Genomic DNA, 18,626 nt, shown 5'->3' with positions numbered 1-18,626 from the left:
CAAACATGGTCCAAGCATTTTATGGCTTCTAAAAAAACTGATCGCCTTTCCATGAAAAGGCGGACTGATGTAGCAGCTCAGTTGTTTTCACCAAAGTAAGCAAGCTTCCCGAAATACCATGCGATCCACAGTGAAAGCCCTTTCAAACACGCCCGGCTAATATCTCCTTTTGTAGTGTCAAAGTCTCTCACCGCCAGCCTAGGCACTGAGTACAAAGTAAACTGGTAAGCGGGGAGCTAGTGCTTGAGCTCCAAAGCGAACGCCAATACAGCAACCTTCAACAACTTGCAGCATTTGGGGACATCCCCGTAAGTCATTGCCCGGAGATCTTTGAACACGGTCCAAGGCGTGATCTCAGAGTATGACTTCCTCTCACTCACCGAATAACTACTAGAAGGCCTTTCTGATCAAAATGTAATCAGTGTGCACAGGATCAAAATCCGAAAGATCAATCAAGAAGTACCAACAAAGTACATAGTTCTAACTTTCAACTCTAGCAAATTCCCTGAATCCATAGAAGTTGCTACATCAAAGTAGAACAAATATATGGCAGCGCATACGTATTTGTTCAAACCATGTATGGCAGCGCATATATATTTGTTCAAGACATGTATCAATACGCCCAATTTAACACCTTTATCAAAGTAGACATCCGACCCTACATCCCAAACCCCAGACGAAGCTTCAACTGCCAAAGATTCGATCTTTACTCCCAGAGGTGCCGTGGCCGACAAACATGTGCAGACTGTGCCTCAAATTACCATAAATAGGATGAGTGCAAAGCTGCACTACACAGTGCAAACTTTGGTGGTGAAACCGCCGCATACTCAAGGTCATGTCCTTCGAAGAAGGAATAGGATATAATTGCGATAAAGGTAAAAAAATATAACATTTTAAGACTCAAGGCAGCGATATCTTGTTGGACAGGGCACTTTTGTGTTCACAGCCAAACCAAACTATGCCAATGTGGTGGAGCATCGGGGCGGCACACCACCGCAGCATTCGGTCTCTGAGGTGACTAAGTCTCAGGCAGGGCCATCTCTGCATCAGGCATGAGCAGTGAAAGCTGTCTAGCCATTGCAAAAGCAGGGCACGCTGGCCCCCACATGAGAAGCCTACAACCCACAACTACTATTTTCCCCAAACGTCTAAAGCCTCTGAGAAGGCAACGGACACAGCCTCTACTTCGCCCCCGCTGCAGCGGCTGCATATCTCCCTGGAAAGAAAACAGAGAGAGAAAACTCGAATAACGGGATCAGACAAACCTGAAACCTATGTTCAGGCACATTCTCATAAAAAAACATGGCATTTCTCATACACTGGAACTACCGTGGTTTAATATTAACTACAGTGATATAAAAGACATCTTTCATTCATTTTCCCTGTAGTCTTATGCCTGCAGAAAACTTAATTAGGACCTCATCAAAACATTTGAAAAGGACACAAAGTCTTTCACGGCGACCGAAAGGAAGCAAATAGGTTGTCTGAAGGTGTTCATGTGGTATTGCAGAATGAAGTTGCAACACGTGAAACCAGTCTTAAACAAAGTGTGAAGCTTTTTCAGTCTCTGTAATTCATTATAAATCAATAACAATATGCTCATTTACCTCCAACCACAACTAAATGTAACCATTCATAACTTGTAATAGCTTTTAAAGCAACTGCCAGAACCATATCTGGTTGTTGGAGATTTTAATGCGCACTTCACCCTTTGGGGAAGCGATCAAACATATAATAGAGGACGTATTTTAGAGTATTTATTTTATGCAATGATGTCTTCCTGCTAAATGCAGAAAAGCAGACATACTGCTCCCAAAGCACTGGGAAAATGAGCGTTTTAGATTGATCGTTCAGCTGTACATCAATTTCAAACAGATTTTAAATTGGACGTCTTTGACAATCCTTTCGAAAGCGATCATTTGCTTGTCATTATCAACGTAACGCCCTCACTATCCATCATTCTAAACAAACCGAGGCGGTTGAAGCTGCACCTCGCAAACTGGGCACTATTCCTGTCGGAAGCCAACCTGGATACGGTTTTTCTGAGAACTCAGTGTTGACGAGTTAAATGAAAAAATTACGGCCTGCATCACTGATGAAGCACTTGTAGCTATTCCATAGTCATCAGGAGTGGTGCAAAAAATGGCAGTCTGGTATTTCAGGGAGTGGAAGGAAGCAAAAAAGAAACAAAACAAAGTTGGGGAACCTCTGGCAATTGCCCAACAATTGAAAAGCTCGTAAAATTCAAACAGGCGAGAGCTCAGGCACGAATGCCCGCCGCAATGCAGAGAAGGCTTCATGGCAAAAATAAATATCATCAATGAATAGCTCAGTCACATCTAAAAAAATGTGGGAGCTAGTTCACAAACTGTTTGGCAACTTCTCTCATTACACAATTCCTGTTCTAACATCTCCTGGAACTTACAGTACCGGCAGACATTTTTGGTTGAGCCTATTTATGCAATTTCAAGTTCTCTATATGCCCGAAATCCTTCATACGTACAAAAACAAGGCCAAAATAAAGCTTCTCACATATGGGGGCACATATGAGGTGTATATTAATCTAATAACGCTATAGGAAGCTAACACGATTCTATCTGCCGGCAAGAAGACAGTACCTGGCCCAGACGAAATTCACTATCAGATGCTAGCACATCGTTCTACACCTGTTGTAAAAGCACTCCTGAAAATGTTCAAGAAAATATGGGTATCCATTACTGGGGGCTGGAAAAAAGCTATTATTGCACCTTTCCTGAAAACAGGGAAGCCACCAACAGCCTTGGCAGTTATAGACCCATAGCTCTCACAAGTCGCCTTGCAAAGTCTTTTGAAAGTGTTCTTAATGCCAGATTAGTCTTTCTCCTTCACTTCTGAGAACTCCTAGACATCCGCCAGTGTGGGTTCAAAAAAGCACGTTAACGGACTATCAAGTCCGCCTTGAAAACGCTGTCCTTGATGTATTTATACACAGCACTGCTTCCCTACTTCGGAAAAGGCATATGATACTACATGAAGGTTTGGCATCCTCCATGACCTAGCAGATTTAGGCATACATGGTAGGATATTAAATTGTATGAAGGACTTGTCGAATCGTTCACTTCGTGTGCGCCTGGGCTCAACTCTTTCAAAGAACTTCGTACAGGAGAATGACGTACCATAGGGATGTGTCTTAAGTACAACTCTCTGTATAATAAAAATGAATTCCATAAGCCCAATTATCCCGAAATCCATAATGCTCGCTGTTTATGTTGATGACCTACAGATCGTGAACACATCCTCTAACGTATCGACTTGTGAGAGACCAAGTACAGTTGACTATAAATAAACTAGCACCATGGGCAGGCACAAATTTTAGTTTTCTCCTCAAAAGCAGTAGCTGTTCTATCTCTCTCAATCGGGGCTTATCCTACGCTACACTGAAAAAAAAAACTACCAGTAAGAATTGAACACATATTTCTGGGCGTAACCTTTGACAAAAAAAAACTCTTTTTTTCTTAACGTGAATGCTCTGAAAAAACTTCTAAACATACTAAAGTTATTTTATGTAAGCACTAGGGTTACTGACAGGACATGCCTTAAACAAACTTAGAGATCTGTTGTACGCTCTTCCTTAGACTATGGCTACTAGCCAACATATGATGCCCCGCTTTAACTAAGTCGTATGAACGTGCTTGCGTGGCATAGGGGTAATGTGAAATCAAATGTCATGGCAGGATGATTCTACGTCACCCTCCCAAATTGAAGGAGAGGCCCGAGTTGGCGCTTTTATGCAGCGCCACTCTTTATCAGGCAGCGCGAAATGCGCGAAGGGTGGCGTAGTGTAGCTTTTGCTACAAAAAAAAATTTAAACAAGAAACCTATGCGTTTATCCGTGGCTGCCTCATCTAGCATCCCGGAAGCGACGGCCTTCAGATGGCGCTACAGCGCTCTCAAACTGGCAACGTTCAATTTAAATTCGGGTGTTCTTGTCTGTGTGCTGACCTGGAAGAACTGCCTAGCTGGCTACCGCAGATTTATGCTTGTGTATGCCCGGGAATGCTCGCATTTGTGATGTTGGGGAATAGCGAGGTCAGAGTGGGCTTGCATTATGCAGCCCGGTGATTTCAGGCATGAGCTGGGGTAGTTTCTCTTCCTCAAAGTTTTCAAAAGCCATCAAAAAGAAAAAAAGGCTCCGTGTAGTAGGGTTAGTGTGCACGTGTATAGTGTGAAGAGACGGTTGATCTAATCCCAGCATATGCATTCAAAGTGTTTTGTTTTAATTTCTCCGCGTTTTCTTTTTCTGAAAGGTAGTGTGAAATAACGGAACGCTGCCGGCGGCTGGAGGCCAAAGGACTGAACGCTTATTGATAGGCGCTCTTGCTTTTATAACAAAACCGCACTGATCACAGATCATTATACGCGAGAATGCGGCACGTGTAAACCGTTACAGCTTATGCTATACATCAGCACGCGTACCTGATAACACTGCATCCCCACCCCCTAAGCTGGAGTACGTGATATGATCTGGGGGCTTCCGCAGGCGAGTCGAAGGACGTGGTGGTTGTTGGTCTTCGGCTTGAGAGCTGACTTCCCGTGCCTCAGTATCTAGGCGAGTTTTTGCTTCCCCCGGAACTTCGCTTAGCTCCGTCGTTGGTCTGGTCATGGCTGTGCTTGTTAGGTGATGAACTCGTGACTAGTGGCCGGAGTTGGTCTACGTGGCGTTGCTGCTGTCCCTCCGGTGTTTCCAGTGTCACCACGCGTGCTCCCGTCGTGGACACTACTGTTGCCGGCATCCACTTCCGGGAAGACAAACTGGCGCGACCATACATGCCTGCCAGGTTGAAACCGGGTCGGTTCTTTTGCTGCTCCTGGAACCGCTTAGCTAGAACCGTCATGTCTTATCACCTTGGTATCCGTGATAGCTGTCAGCCAGGTTCCGCGACGGAAGGCCAACAGCCGTTCCGCTGGCGATTTTCCTCCTTCCAAAGGTGTCGTTCTATAACGGGTGCGGCTCTGACGGCTTCCATATTCTCAGGGGGGTGTAGCCCAGTTGCATCGATCTTGTGGCGCAAGAACAAAACCTCCTTCTCGCGGAACCTGCATTTGTCACGGTTCAGCTTGAGCCCATTACCGCGCAGCCGCTCGAAGACTTGCCGGAGAGTTGAGTAGTCGTTCTGTTGTTCGGCAATACTGATGTTATCTAAGTACATCTTGACACGAGGGATGCCTTGTAGAACGGATTCGAGGCGACGCTGGAGCAACGCTGGAGCCGATGCGTTGCCGAGAGCGAGGCGGTTGTATGCAAACAACCCTTTGTGGGTGTTTAACACGGCCATTTTTTGTGCCTCGTCGTCCAGTGGAAGTTGATTATATGCGTGCCGTAAATCCAGAGTGGTGAACACCTCCCCTCCGTAGAGAGATGCGAAGATTTCCTCGATTTTTGGCAAAGGGTACTGTTACAAATGTCTCGCCTGATTCACGGTTAGTTTGAAGTCGCCGCACTGTCTAATTTCACTGTTCCGTTTCACTATAGGCACGACAATCGTAGCCCACTCGGAAACTCTCACTGGTGAAAGCACTCCTTCCTGTACCATGCGGTCAATTTCTGCCGATACCTTTTCCCGAATTGCGTAGGGCACTGGTCGAGCCTTGAGAAAGCGTGGTACAGCGGCCTCTTTTTTGTGTAGTTTCACGGGCGGCCCCTTACAACGACCCAAACTATCCTCGAAAATTTCCGGAAATTCCGCCAAAAGCCCACCGCTGTCGTTGAAGCTCCTTTCTTGGATCACCGGACATTCGTCTCGGCGGTTTCCGCGGCTAGAACAAAAGGTTCTTCCTCTGCCAGGCTCAACTTCTTTTGCGATAACATATGCCGTCGAGCTTGTTCATCACGGATTCCGCAGACAATCCGATCCCTCAACATGCGATCCAAAAACTTATCAAAACTGCAATCCTTGGCAAGACGCCTCAGGTCGGTGATGTAGTCCCGTACCCTTTCGCCGTCCGCCTGGTTCCGCATAAAGAAAACGTAGCTAGCTGCTATCTCATTGGCTTGAGGATGAAAGTGGTTGTCCTGGAGCTGCACGACGGCCTCGTAGCTCAGGTTGTTTAGCGATTCCGTCTGGCACTGGCCTTGAAGCACACGCACCACGTTGTCACTCAGTGCCGACGCCAGAAGCGCACCCTGTTTTCCTCGGTCTGTGATGCTGTGGCCTTCAAAAAAGGCCTCCAAACGAACACGGTAAGTGCCCTAGCTACTAGTCGTGTCGTCGAACTCGGGTGGCCTGGCTGCCATCGTACTGCAGTTATCCCATCTTCGTCGCCACTGAAATAACGGAACGTAGCCGGTGGCTGGAGGCCAAAGGACAACGTTTATTGATAGATGCTCTTGCTTTTATAACAGAACAGCACTGATCACAGATCATGATACGCGAGAATGCGGCACGTGTAAACCGTCCAGCTTATGCTATACATCAGCACGCGTACCTGATAAAACTGCATAATGGTGTTATTTTATAGCTCCGTATACTTTTCTCTTGAGCTCCTTGGTAGCTCAAACTATATTCACTTGATAATTTTCAGAGTACCGCGAAGGTCCCCTTGCGTGCTGGCAACCATCAACTGCGCGGCCATGAAGCTGCTCAAGGCGCAACTCTGGCGCGGTTTATCTAAGTCAATCGCAGAGTACATTTTGAAGCCAGCATAAGCATTTGCCCGCGCATTGCCTTGAAGAGAACCGCAGCTACTTTAGAAACTGTAAAATTCGCAAATTCTGAACGATAAGCTTGTATGGAAGGCTGAGTGGCGTTCTGCATGCGGATCACTCGTGTTGCCAAAGAGCTCTATCGATTCAACCGACACATTTTTATTCTGTAGCAATTTTCGTAGCATTGTAATGATGGCTTACCTCGATTGCCATCGTAAATGATCACATTGAATGATTCTCAATGGCGATGCAGATGGGAACTGTGTCTCGCACATGCGCGCGCACAATTTGACGCAAGCTCACAAGTGCTCGCTTGTAAAACATCTTTATTGGCGCAATAAAAATTATCAATAATCATTATCATTCAGCGCTAAGCATTCTTACTCGTTTCCAGTCAGTTGGGGTCATTCAAGTCGCCGTTTGACGAATTGGTGGTTTCGAAGTCATGCCTAGTGATTGTAGCCATTACCACTCATAGCTAAGCATTTTACTCATTTCTAATCAGTTGCGGTTATTTCAAGTCATCGTTTTGTATATCGATCGTTTCGAAGTTATGACGAGTTGCTGCTGGCAACAATGCTGCAGATAACAGCGCATGCGTAGCTAGTCCCTCTTTCCTTCTTCCCCTCCTTTCTTTCCTTCTCTATATATTTCCGAGCCGGAAATAAAGCGTCGTCTTTTCGCTCTGTGAATCTGCCTGGTTTTCATCGCGTAGCTGCCGGCCTTTGGCCGGTAGAACGCAACAGTGGCGACGAGGATTCTACTGCAGCAAGGAAACCAGCAATACGCCCAAGCACGACAGTCACGCAGAAGGAACCCACCGCCAAGGATCAGCCATGGCACACAGGCTACCGGAATTCGAAGGCGAAAAAGATAAGTGGCAGCCGTACCTTGTCAAGGTTCAAGCTTATTTCGAAGCGAATGATCTGATAGACGATGCTAAGAAAAGAGCCCTGTTGGTAGCGGCGCTTGGAACAAGGACAATAGAAATTTTGAACGCGAAGGTAGCACCGCGAAAGCCTAACAACCTTACCTACAAAGAAGTTGTGGAGACGCTAAGCAGCTACTACGACCCGGTACCGAATGAAATCTCTGAAAGTTTCAAGTTCTTCCATCGCTGCCAGCAAGAAGGGGAATCTGTACATGCATTCATTGTGACAATACGGCAGATGGCACACAATTGCAATTTGGGAACGATGCTAAACAGAATGATAAGAGACCGTATTGTGTGTGGTGTCAGATCCAAGAATCTGCAGAAGCAGCTGTTAGCGAAGAAAAATCTGAATCTCGAAGAAGCCGAGGCTCTTGCCCTCGCCGCAGAGAACGCTGAACGCGAGTCGCAAGGGATTGTTACTGACCAAGAACAAGCGAGATTGCTAAAGCTCTCTGGCCAATACGAATCGCGCACGAAGTCACAGGGCGTGCAACAATGCAAATGTTGCGGTAAGCATGGTCATAATACAAAGGCTTGTCGACTAATCAAGCGCAAATGTTTTAAGTGTGCACGGCCAGGGCATTTAGCGCGAATGTGTGCGGCAAATGAGACAAGCAGGACGCTAGCACTAACAGCACAGACGCCAGAAACCGAAGAGTGATAGTAGCGCGTCCCAAATCTGGTCCTTGACCACCACGCGCTCTCTTATACCCCCCATCAGAAAATCGTTTGCATGGAATGGCATCGAAATAATGATGGATATTGATACCGGCTCCCCTGTTTGCGTCATTCCCAAAAGCATTTACCAAGTGCACTCCCATCAATGGCCGCAGCTGCAAAAGTCGGAAGTACAGCTTTCATGCTATCTCGGAAAGTTGCCACTCCTCGGTACACTGACCATGCCAGTTTCTTATGAAGGTACCACAGTACAATGCTGTCTCACGGTTTTAGACTGCAATGGCCCCAGTCTTTGCGGTCGGGACCTGCTGAAAAAACTGACAGACGAACGCATTCAGGTGCTGACCATGCATGCGAAGCCTTCCGTATCAAAGCAAGCCAGGGAGGACGTGCCGATGCTGCTCCAGAAAAACTGCGACCTGTTCACTGAAGGCGCTGGTCTCATGAAGGGTCCGCCAGCCCGACTGCACATCAAGGCCGGAGCAAAACCCAAGTTCTTTAAGGCAAGGAAAATTCCTTTTGCACTTCGTGATAAAGTGTCTAAAGAGCTTGACAGATTAGTCTCGGCTGGCATAATATCACCAGTTCCTCATTCTGAATAGGCAACGCCCATCGTGCCAGTCTTGAAGAAGGACGGAACAGTGCGCATTTGCGGGGACTTCAAGATTACACTAAACCCTGTGTGCGAGGTTGAGCAGTACCCCTTGCCTGTCATAGACGACATTTTTGCAAATCTATGTGGAGGAAAAAAATTCAGTACTTTAGACCTTCGCGATGCTTACAATCAGGTTGAGCTAGATGAAGACTCGCGGAAATTAGCAGTGATAAACACACACAAGGGGCTCTTTTGCTACAACAGGTTACCGTTTGGCATCGCATCAGCGCCAGCGATATTCCAACGAAAGATTGAATCGGTGCTGCAAGGACTAAAAGGGACTCAGGCTTATCTAGACGATGTCCTGGTAGCCGAGAGCAGCGATGCTGATAACGCAAATCTGCAAGCGGTGCTACAGCGTTTCCGCGAGAACGGTATCAAACTTCATTATGACAAGTGCAAGTTTGGCGAACAATCGGTGACGTATCTTGGTCATCGTATTGATGTTGAAGGGCTACACCCCCTCGAGAAGCACGTGGATGCAATCAGGCTAGCCCCTTTACCGCGAAATGTTGCCGAGTTGCGATCCTTTGTGGGAATGGTTACATTTTACAACAAGTTTTTGCCAAATCTTTCCACTATGCTTGCACCCCTGTACAGCCTTCTTGAAAAAGGTGCAAAATGGGTTTGGCACGAAAAAGACGCGGCATTTAAGAAGGCCAAGGATGCTTTGTGTTCAGCCCCAGTGCTAACGTACTTTAATCCGCAGCTGGAATTGATGTTGGAATGCGATGCTTCACCTTACGGTGTCGGTGCTGCCCTTTTCCACCGAATAAATGGTGAAGACAGGCCAATTGGCTTCCGATCGCGAACGCTCACCTCAGCTGAGAGAAACTACTCCCAAATTGAGCGAGAGGCTTTAGCCCTGGTGTTTGGCGTGACACGATTTCGCGATTACCTGTTGGGCCGGGAGTTCACGCTTGTAACGGACCACCGCCCCTTATTAGGCCTACTCCGACAGGATCGTCAAACTTCTGTCATGGCTGCCGCCCGAATTCAGCGCTGGGCGCTTTTGCTAGGGGCATACAAGTACAAGCTCATTTGTAAACCTGGAAAACAGATGCTAATTTCTGACGCTCTAAGCCGTTTGCCTCAATCGCTGCAGGAGCCGCAAGCGGAAACAGAGGATCTGTCGGAAATGGTGCTTATAATCGACGAATGGGACCAACCAGCGGTTTCCCACCAAGAGATTCAAGCGCTCACAGCAGCTGACGGGCTTTTGCAAGAGATATGCAGGTACGTGACTAACGGTTGGCCCTCCGTCGTAGGAGGTGACAGCAGGGAAGTGGCGGAATTCCGGAAAAGGAGACATGAGTTGTCTGTGGAGAAGGGGCTGTTGTACTGGGGGCATCGTGTGGTGATACCAAGTGCGGCGCGTGAGAAACTGTTGACGATGCTACACGAGTCTCATCAGGGTGCGTCAACCATGAGGGCTAAGTTTTGGTGGCCCGGTTTAGATCAAGATATTTGTAGATTGGTCTCGAATTGTCGAAACTGTGTGCAGGCTTTGCCCATGCCCCCTAGGAATCCTGTCAGCTGGCCGATTTCAAGAGAGAGGTGGTCACGGCTGCATGCAGACTATGCAGGGCCTATTGGAAACAAAATGTTGTTGGTAATTGTCGATGCACACAGCAATTGGATAGAAGCCATTCCAGTATCTCGAGCAACCGCTAAAGCCACTGCCGATTGCATGAGAACCTTGTTTAGCAGGTTTGGATTGCCCCGCACCATAGTTACTGACAACGGTACACCCTTTACTGGGTTCGCGGTATTCCTACAGAAAAATGGAATCGAGCATATTCGTACCCCGCCTTATCACCCCCAGAGCAATGGTCTTGCGGAACGGGCCGTAAGAACAGTCAAGGAGGGCTTGAAGAAAATGCCGGGCGTGGAGTTGACAACTGCTCTGGCGAGAATTCTTTAACTACAGATTTTTGCCACAAGCTTCAGGCTCTACTCCGTCCGAGCTTCTTCTGGGATACCGTTTGCGTACAAAATTAGATATGTGTTTTCCTCCCAGGAACTACGAAATGCCCAAGCATTCAGAGACTGATTCCGCCAGTTGGTACTTCACCCCGGGAGACGCAGTCTACGTGCGCAACTACGGCGTAGGAGAAAAGTGGACACCAGGCAAAGTGAAATCGACGAGTGGTGCCCGTCTAGTCACTGTGGCTACTGAGGACGGAGTCGTTCGACGTCATGTCGACCAGATCCGAAAACGCTCATCAGACACCGACGGAAGCAGAGAAGTATCAAGTCCTGCAGAATCGCCTCCTGCGACCTTAGGGGCCCCGACAGACGAGGCTCACGACCTTCCCGAAGGGCCTGTTCCTGAGCTACGCCGGTCCACAAGAACTAGAAAGCCAGTGGAGCGCTATGGCTATTAGTTGAAGGGAATGCTGCTGACAACAATGCTGCAGATAACAGCGCATGCGTAGCTAGTCCCTCTTTCCTTCTTCCCCTCCTTTCTTTCCTTCTCTATATATTTCCGAGCCGGAAATAAAGCGTCGTCTTTTCGCTCTGTGAATCTGCCTGGTTTTCATCGCGTAGCTGCCAGCTTTTGGCCGGTAGAACGCAGCACGAGTCATTACAACTCAGTTTATCATTTTACTCATTTCCAATCAGTTGGTCATTACAAGCTATCGTTTTTCATATTGGTCGTTTCGTATTCATTAGCAGCCATGATAAGTCATGCCTAGTCATTGTAGTCATTACCACTAAGAGCTAAGCATTTTTACTCATTTCCAATTAGCTGTCGTCATTAGAAGTGGAAGGCCTCGCCTTCAAAAAACGGCTCCGTGAGCTATGGTCTCGCCCGACGTGGGACAAATCCAGTCTCTTAAAAACACCGATTTATTCCGGATAAACGAAAAAGCTCTCAATAAAAAGAAAGCAACATTAGGCGCTACTGCGCTGGAAACATGCTGTTCATGCGCGCGACAACAGAACACGAAAGACAAAGCAGAAAGAGGGTCAGGGCTTTACCACGGCGAGATAAAACACACCGTGGAGCGAACAGGACGAGCAATAGGGCCAAAGCGCTACCGGCGGCACAAGAAACATTGCCCCTTGCGTGGCAACAACTCACGCAAATACGCCTAAGCCATTCCTCCAGGCACTGCTTCCGTCTTTTCGCAGATCTTCGTACTGTCGTCGGTGCACATTCCGCTGGCCCTTGACGCACGCTGGCCGCCCCACGCTGGTGTCCCGCCGAGCAAAAAGCCAGGAGCTTTGCTGTCGACGCGCTAATCTACTTTCGTTTCCCTGCCGATAACATTCCTCCCCCACGATTGCCAGCTCGATCATGCGCACTAGCGCTGTCCGGGCAAACACCAATGCAAACGAAAAAAAAGCGTTCGCGGTTTGAAACATAACAAGGGCCGCAGGGCCCCAAAAGTCATGGTTTGACATATTGGTCGTTCTGTAGTTATTAGAAGTCAATTTTATCCACGACTAGTTATTGCAGTCATTTCTACACACCGCTAAGCATTTTACTAATTTCCAATCAGGTGCTATGGAACAAAAAATGGTAGGGGTAACATTAAGAGATAGGAAGCGTGCAGAGTGGGTCAGAGAAAAAACTCAAGTTACCGACATTCTAGTGGAAATTGAGAAGAAGAAATGGACATGGGCAGGACATGTAGTGCGAAGAGATGCTAACCGATGGTCGCTTAGGGTAACAAACTAGACTCCAAGGGAAGGAAAGCGTAGCAGGGGGCGGCAGAAAGTTAGGTGGGCCGATGAGATTAAGAAGTTCGCAGGGGTCAAGTGGATGCAGCTAGCACAGAACCGGGTTAAGCGGAGAAATATGGGAGAGGCCTTCGCCCTGCAGTGGGTATAGTCAGGCTGATGATGATGATGAATCAGGTGCGGTCATTACGAGTTGAAGTATGATGTACTGGTCATTAGAAGTCATTATTGATCATCTTTATTAGTTATTGACATATTGAGTCTATAACTTCTGGTCGTACTTATCCCCATCAATTGTTTTCATTCCTAATCTTCCTCCTCACATGTCCGCTATTTGCGAGCGACGCATTATTGCGCAAATCACACGCACACATTTTTGCTAAACCAGGTAGCCATAAAGACTTTCGCCTTAAAAAACTTTTCGGACTCATGCAGGTTGCTGCAACGGAAAGCTCTGCAGCCTGGCATTCTGCCGCTAAGTACTTCTCACAAGAAAAAAGAACACCAGCTACAAAACACAGACGCGAAATTCAGCAATATTCGCACATGCAGTGGGGTGGAAGGCGTCCGCTAAGTGACTGTTTGGAAGTTTGATGGCGGAGGTGGACCGCGTGGCGCACCATGTGACACATGATCACCAATCGGTGGTTCAGCGGCGCGTGGAAAAGAAAAGCGGTACTCTGTAAATCATCGTGATTGTAGCTCCAACAGATGTGCCGTACTCTGCCGCCGTGGCCCGTTTTTTTGCGAAGAGGCACTCCAGGAGCAAAAGGTGCACCAAAGCCTCCTATACACTTGAGGCCTGAGCGCTATTTCACTGATGTCACACACCGTGACCAAGTTGAGGGGGAAAGCGTCTGCCGCCATCGCATGCGCCGGTTGCATGAATGGACGTGCTCGGCCAGAGCCATGTCATGCAGCCGGACGATGAGAAAGGCGTGAACCGCCGCACGACGTACCGCAATAAACGGTGCTTCTGATGATCCGGAAGACATAGCGATCAGGCAAGGAAGTCTGCAGAAGCGAAATGATTGGAGCAAATCGAACAGAGCAACTGAAATGCCAGAAGAACGCGAGCAGCGCTTCGCAAAAACGATGTCGCGACGACGGAGCTAGGCGGGAACGCCGGACGTTGGAGGCCGCACCTGCTGCTGCCGCCGCCGTCTCGACGTCGAAAATACCATCCGAAGACCGTTCGTCTGACTCCGTTCGAAAAGATGCGAGGCAAGGAAGTCTGCAGAAGAGATATGATTGGAGATAAGCGAAGCCAGGTGCCGTTGCCACGTGAAGCTATCGCGACTACACAGTTTAATCAAAACTAAACCACTCGTACTTTTGTTTTACAAAACCTAGAAGGCCTTTCAGGTATGATCTAGTAATACTCTTGTTTGGGCGAGTTGGTTCATCTTTGAAAGGTTATGTATACTTGCGCAAAAATATGATCTGGATCAAATTCCATCAGAATATGCCGTGGGAGTGAGCAATCGATTTCAAGAATTAGAATTAGATCTAGGAGACGGAGACTCTGAAGAGATGTGGACTAATGTTCGTGATATAATACAAGAAGTTGCTACTAAGGTAGTTCCAAAGCAAAAGAAATGCAAGAAAGCAAACTGGTTATCTGAAGAGGCTTTGCAAATAGCTGAGGAAAGGAGGATGGCAAAAGTTATGGGGGAAAGAGAAAGATATACAAGGTTCTCAATGCGGATTTTCAGAAAATAGCAAGAAGAGATAAGAATGCCTTCCTGAACCCAAGCCCAAGTGCGCTAGCCGCACTTGGGCTTGCCCACATTATTCTCATAGGGGTCCGACGCAGGAAATTGATGGAAAGCCCTAGTCCAAGTTTTCCCAATCAATATTTATGCACATAATTAATTTTTTTGTACATGTCTGCACTTTCTAAACAGCCACAATATTAAATTTTGCAATTATTCATAACATTCATCTAGCCGAAATGACTTCATGTACATCTTGTTCAGGCTATGGAGATGTGTGTTCTGAACAGTTATATTGTGCTGGGAGTTGCAGGCTGTCCAAAGCAACCACATAAAAGGCAACAGTTAGCAATCAGTTTGTTTTAGTATTTGTAGCGCAATTTGCATGAGCGCGAGAACTAAAGCCGTGTAAATTTCTAATCGACTAAACATGGCAACAACTGTTATACAAATCATCTATAATAGTATTTTAGGGCAACATCTAATGCAAATAAAGGTGGGAAACAATGATTACGCAATTGCACGCACGCCTTCTAGCCCCATTACGGCCGATGTGGGACCTACAGCGGCTTTGTGTGGGCAGCCCCAATTGGGCTGAGTGTTGGTTTTGAACCTAAAGCCCACTTACTGTTGCACGTGCCTTCAATTTCCCCACAAGGGACCAATTTTGGTATCATGCGGGCCCTCCCGCCTTCCAGCCCCATTACGGCACATGTGGGATATGAAGCAATTTTATGTGGGCAGCCCCAATTGGGCTGGACGTTGTTTTTGAACCTAGAGCCCACCTGCTGTTGCACGGGCCTTCAAAGTCCCCACAAAGGACCGATTTTGGTATCATGCGGGCACGCCCGCCTTCCAGCCCCATTACAGCCTATGTGGGACCTAAAGTGGTTTAGCTAAGGCTGCCTCATTTAGGCTTCACGAGGGCTTGCCAAAATTGAGCCCTTATTCATGTTTCACCTGCCCTCAAGTAACCTACAAGGGGCCGACTGGGGCAGCATGTGGGTATGTCCGTTTTCTTGCCCCACTATGGCCGATGTTGGTCCCACAAACATTTAATGGGGGCGGCCTCATTTCGGATCTATGAGGGCTTTCCCATAAAAAGCCCACATTTAGATTGGATTGCCCTCAAATATTCGGCAAGGGACCCTTGTGGTCTGGATGCAGGAAAGTGCTCTGCATTAGCCCAAGAAACGCCGCTATGGGACCCATGCGGGAGGGTCAGGGGCAAGCCCAAATGGGGCTTGCCCATTTTTTCCCCATCGGGGACCGATGCAGGTTTTATGATGGTTGCCCCAGCCCCACTTGCCTACATCGTACCTGCTGGGGCCCCACATTCTGTGCTACCTGGGTTATTTCGTATGCTAACAAGGTGATGTTGAAAATCCTCCAAGGTAGGCTGCAGCAGTATGTGGATCGGGAGCTTCCGGACGTGCAAACTGGGTTTCGCAAGGGCAGAGGAACTAGAGACCAGATTGCTAACCTTCGCTAGATCATGACAAAAGCAAGAGAGTTCCAGAAACCATTCTACTTCTGCTTTATTGATTATGCTAAAGCGTTTGACTGCGTAGATCACAGCAGGTTGTGGCAAGCTCTCCAAGAGATGGGAGTTCCACATCACCGCATCCCTCTCCTCAGGAACCTGTATGAAGGGCAAGAGGCCACATTTAGAACTGGGCATGGTCTTACTAACTGGTTTCCGATTGAGAAAAGAGTGAGACAAGGCTGCATAATGTAGCCCTGCCTATTTAACCTATATGCTGAGTGCATCATGAGGAAGGACGGTCTGGACGAGTCTTCAGCTGGAGTGAAGATTGCTGGAAAACGTATCAACAACCTTAGATATGCGGATGATGCCACTTTAATAGCATAAAGTGAAGTGGAACTCAAGAGACTTCTTATGCGCGTACAAGAAGAGAGTGAGAGGTTTGGGCTTAAATTGAACACTAAAAAGACAAAGATCATGGCGTCTTGCCCGATCAAGTCCTGAAGCATCAAGGGACAAGAAGCGGAAGCTGTGACAGATTTTCTCTTTTTGGGCTCCAAGATTACCCCGGAAGGAGACTGAAGCCATGAATTTTGGACACACCTGCTTCTGGGAAAGAGAGCCATGGCTAGCCTTGACCACCTAGTAAAGAGCAGAGACATTACACTGCCAACCAATATCCGTATAATTTGTGCTATGGTCTTTCCTGTTGTGATGTATGGATGCGAGAGTTGGACTGTGAAGAAGGCTGACCGTCGAAGAATTGACGCGTTTGAATTTTGGTGCTGGCGGAGACTCTTGAGAGTTCCTTGGACGGCCAGAAGATCAAATGAGTCGATATTGTCGACCATAAACCCTGACTGCTCATTGGAGGGTCAAATTCAGGTACTTTGGTCATCTGATGAGAAGAGAGGAGTCGTAGGAGAAAGGTTTCATGTTGGGAAAGGTTGAGGGTCACCGGAGAAGGGGTAGGCAGCAAACGCGATGGTTAGATGGTATTCTCGAGGCGCTGCAGGTGACGTTATGTGATGTTAGGAAGATAGTGAGAGACCGGAAAGCGTGGCGCGATATGGTTCATAGGGTCACGAAGAGTCGGACACGACTGAACGACTGAATTGAACTGAATTGTTATTATCCATGGCGAATCGCATGTCCACGGGGAAGCGTGACAGATACTGCGCCTTTTCCTTCCTTGAATCAATTATTACTATTCCTGGCCATTCAGTTCAGTTCAGTTCACCCTAAAAGTGATGTTGGTATGGATTCTCCCTATACCACCCTCTCAACTCCTCTCCATGGCAGCTGGCGTACTTTACAGAGTACGCACCTAGCAACACCTGTGGTTGAAGGTCAAATTATGGTGTAAATTTATCTTGATGAATGTTAGAAACAGAGCTAACGCTCTAAGAAAAGAAACCGATTTGGGGTCTGAGAGGGAATTTAACGCCGTCCGCAAGCACGCTAGAAGGGGGTGCTGACACTCAGTCACCGCGCTTTGGCGTTTGAAGCTGAATAGCTTCTCACTTCAAGAGAAGATATAGCTTCGCTAGGGAAGCTCTAGGGAAAGTACAGTTGTATAAGACATTTTCTGAGATATGTACTGATGCTAGCATGGGTAATTTCCAGCATGGTAACTGCAGATGTGACATTACATGACAACATGACATGCAAAATATTTAGTCTATTGATTAGCTGACGAAGATGGCGTTATTAGATGTAGAGTAAGAAATGGGAGCAAAGAAGAATAAAGAGGGATATTCGGCATTTCTTCGATGCATTAGGCTGCAGTGATCTAAGTTGATTCCACTATCCCACAAAAACTGAACAATCCAGCGGCAGCTGCTTCCAACCTCTGATATGTGGTTGCGGTAAGTGCCACCTAAGTAGAAAAGTGGCACTTAATGCGACTTAAGTTGAGGACAACGCAGAAGGCTATGGAACGAAAAATGGTAGGGGTAAAATTAAGAGATAGGAAGCGTGCAGAGTGGGTCAGAGAAATAACTCAAATTACCGACATTCTAGCGGGAATTAAGAAGAAATGGGCATGGGCAGGACATGTACTGCAAAAAGAGGATACCTGATGGTCGCTTAGGGCAACAATCTAGATTCCAAGAGAAGGAAAGCGTAGCAGGGGACGGCAGAAAGTTAGGTGGGCGGATGAAGTTAAGAAGTTCGCAGGAGTGAAGTGGATGCAACTAGCACAGAACCGGGTTAATTGGAGAAATAAGGGAGTGGCCTTCGCCCTGCAGTGGGTATAGTCAGGCTGATCAGGATGATAAGTGCCACAAACCATCGAAGAATCAGTTCTAAGCTATGTCACTTGCCAGGTACCACCTGCCAGCGCCCTGTCACCTTCGGAATGACTGCGTAAAGTTCCTTTAACGAATCAGACGATGCGCGCACAAAGACGCCAATGACAGCGTGCTGGTTTCAACGAGATGTGATATTCAGGGGATTTAGAGCGTGCATGAAAAATGGCTTCGTCGCACGCATACCTCCTCGCTCCACTGCACACCATCCTTCCGGAGCTGAAGATCAAAGCCGTGGACCTGGGTTGCCGGATGCGCATGACTAGCGCCGGGCTGCGGTTGGGCTTGTACTCCGTGTTCAGGGCACGCTGGGCTATCTGCTTCAGGTCCAACCTGCAGCCGAGGCTCACCGATGCCACCGCGTTCCTGCAGAAAACGTTTGAGCAGAAAGGATTTATCAAACTTCTCCTAAACCACCTATGTGTTACATGGGCGTTCCCGTGCTGTCGTGCCGGGAGGCCGAGAGAGCAAGCC

At 47.6% G+C, this 18,626-nt stretch overlaps 2 protein-coding genes across 2 annotated transcripts in view; one reads left to right on the top strand and one right to left on the bottom strand.

Moving 5' to 3' along the window:
* Positions 1–18,626, bottom strand: part of LOC146187839 (TATA-box-binding protein-like) — a 59,074-nt gene that overhangs the window by 39,136 nt on the left and 1,312 nt on the right. Inside the window, exon 2 of the mRNA XM_084604932.1 lies at positions 18,339–18,518. Coding sequence (XP_084461058.1) covers positions 18,339–18,518 — 180 coding nt within the window. The remainder of the gene's footprint in view (positions 1–18,338; positions 18,519–18,626) is intronic.
* LOC146187840 (uncharacterized) lies at positions 7,874–11,339 on the top strand. The gene is made up of 3 exons (XM_084603547.1): positions 7,874–8,795; positions 9,882–10,188; positions 10,973–11,339. Exons 1-3 carry the CDS (start codon positions 8,372–8,374, stop codon positions 11,337–11,339), a joined length of 1,098 nt encoding a protein of 365 aa, XP_084459673.1. The 5' UTR covers positions 7,874–8,371.

The sequence above is a fragment of the Amblyomma maculatum genome, chromosome 5 (genome assembly GCF_055883805.1).
Source record: "Amblyomma maculatum isolate TAMU_Amacu chromosome 5, ASM5588380v1, whole genome shotgun sequence".
Lineage (NCBI taxonomy): Eukaryota > Metazoa > Arthropoda > Arachnida > Ixodida > Ixodidae > Amblyomma > Amblyomma maculatum.
Note: the sequence above shows the minus strand (reverse complement) of the source record. Positions and strands in the feature narration are given on the sequence as shown.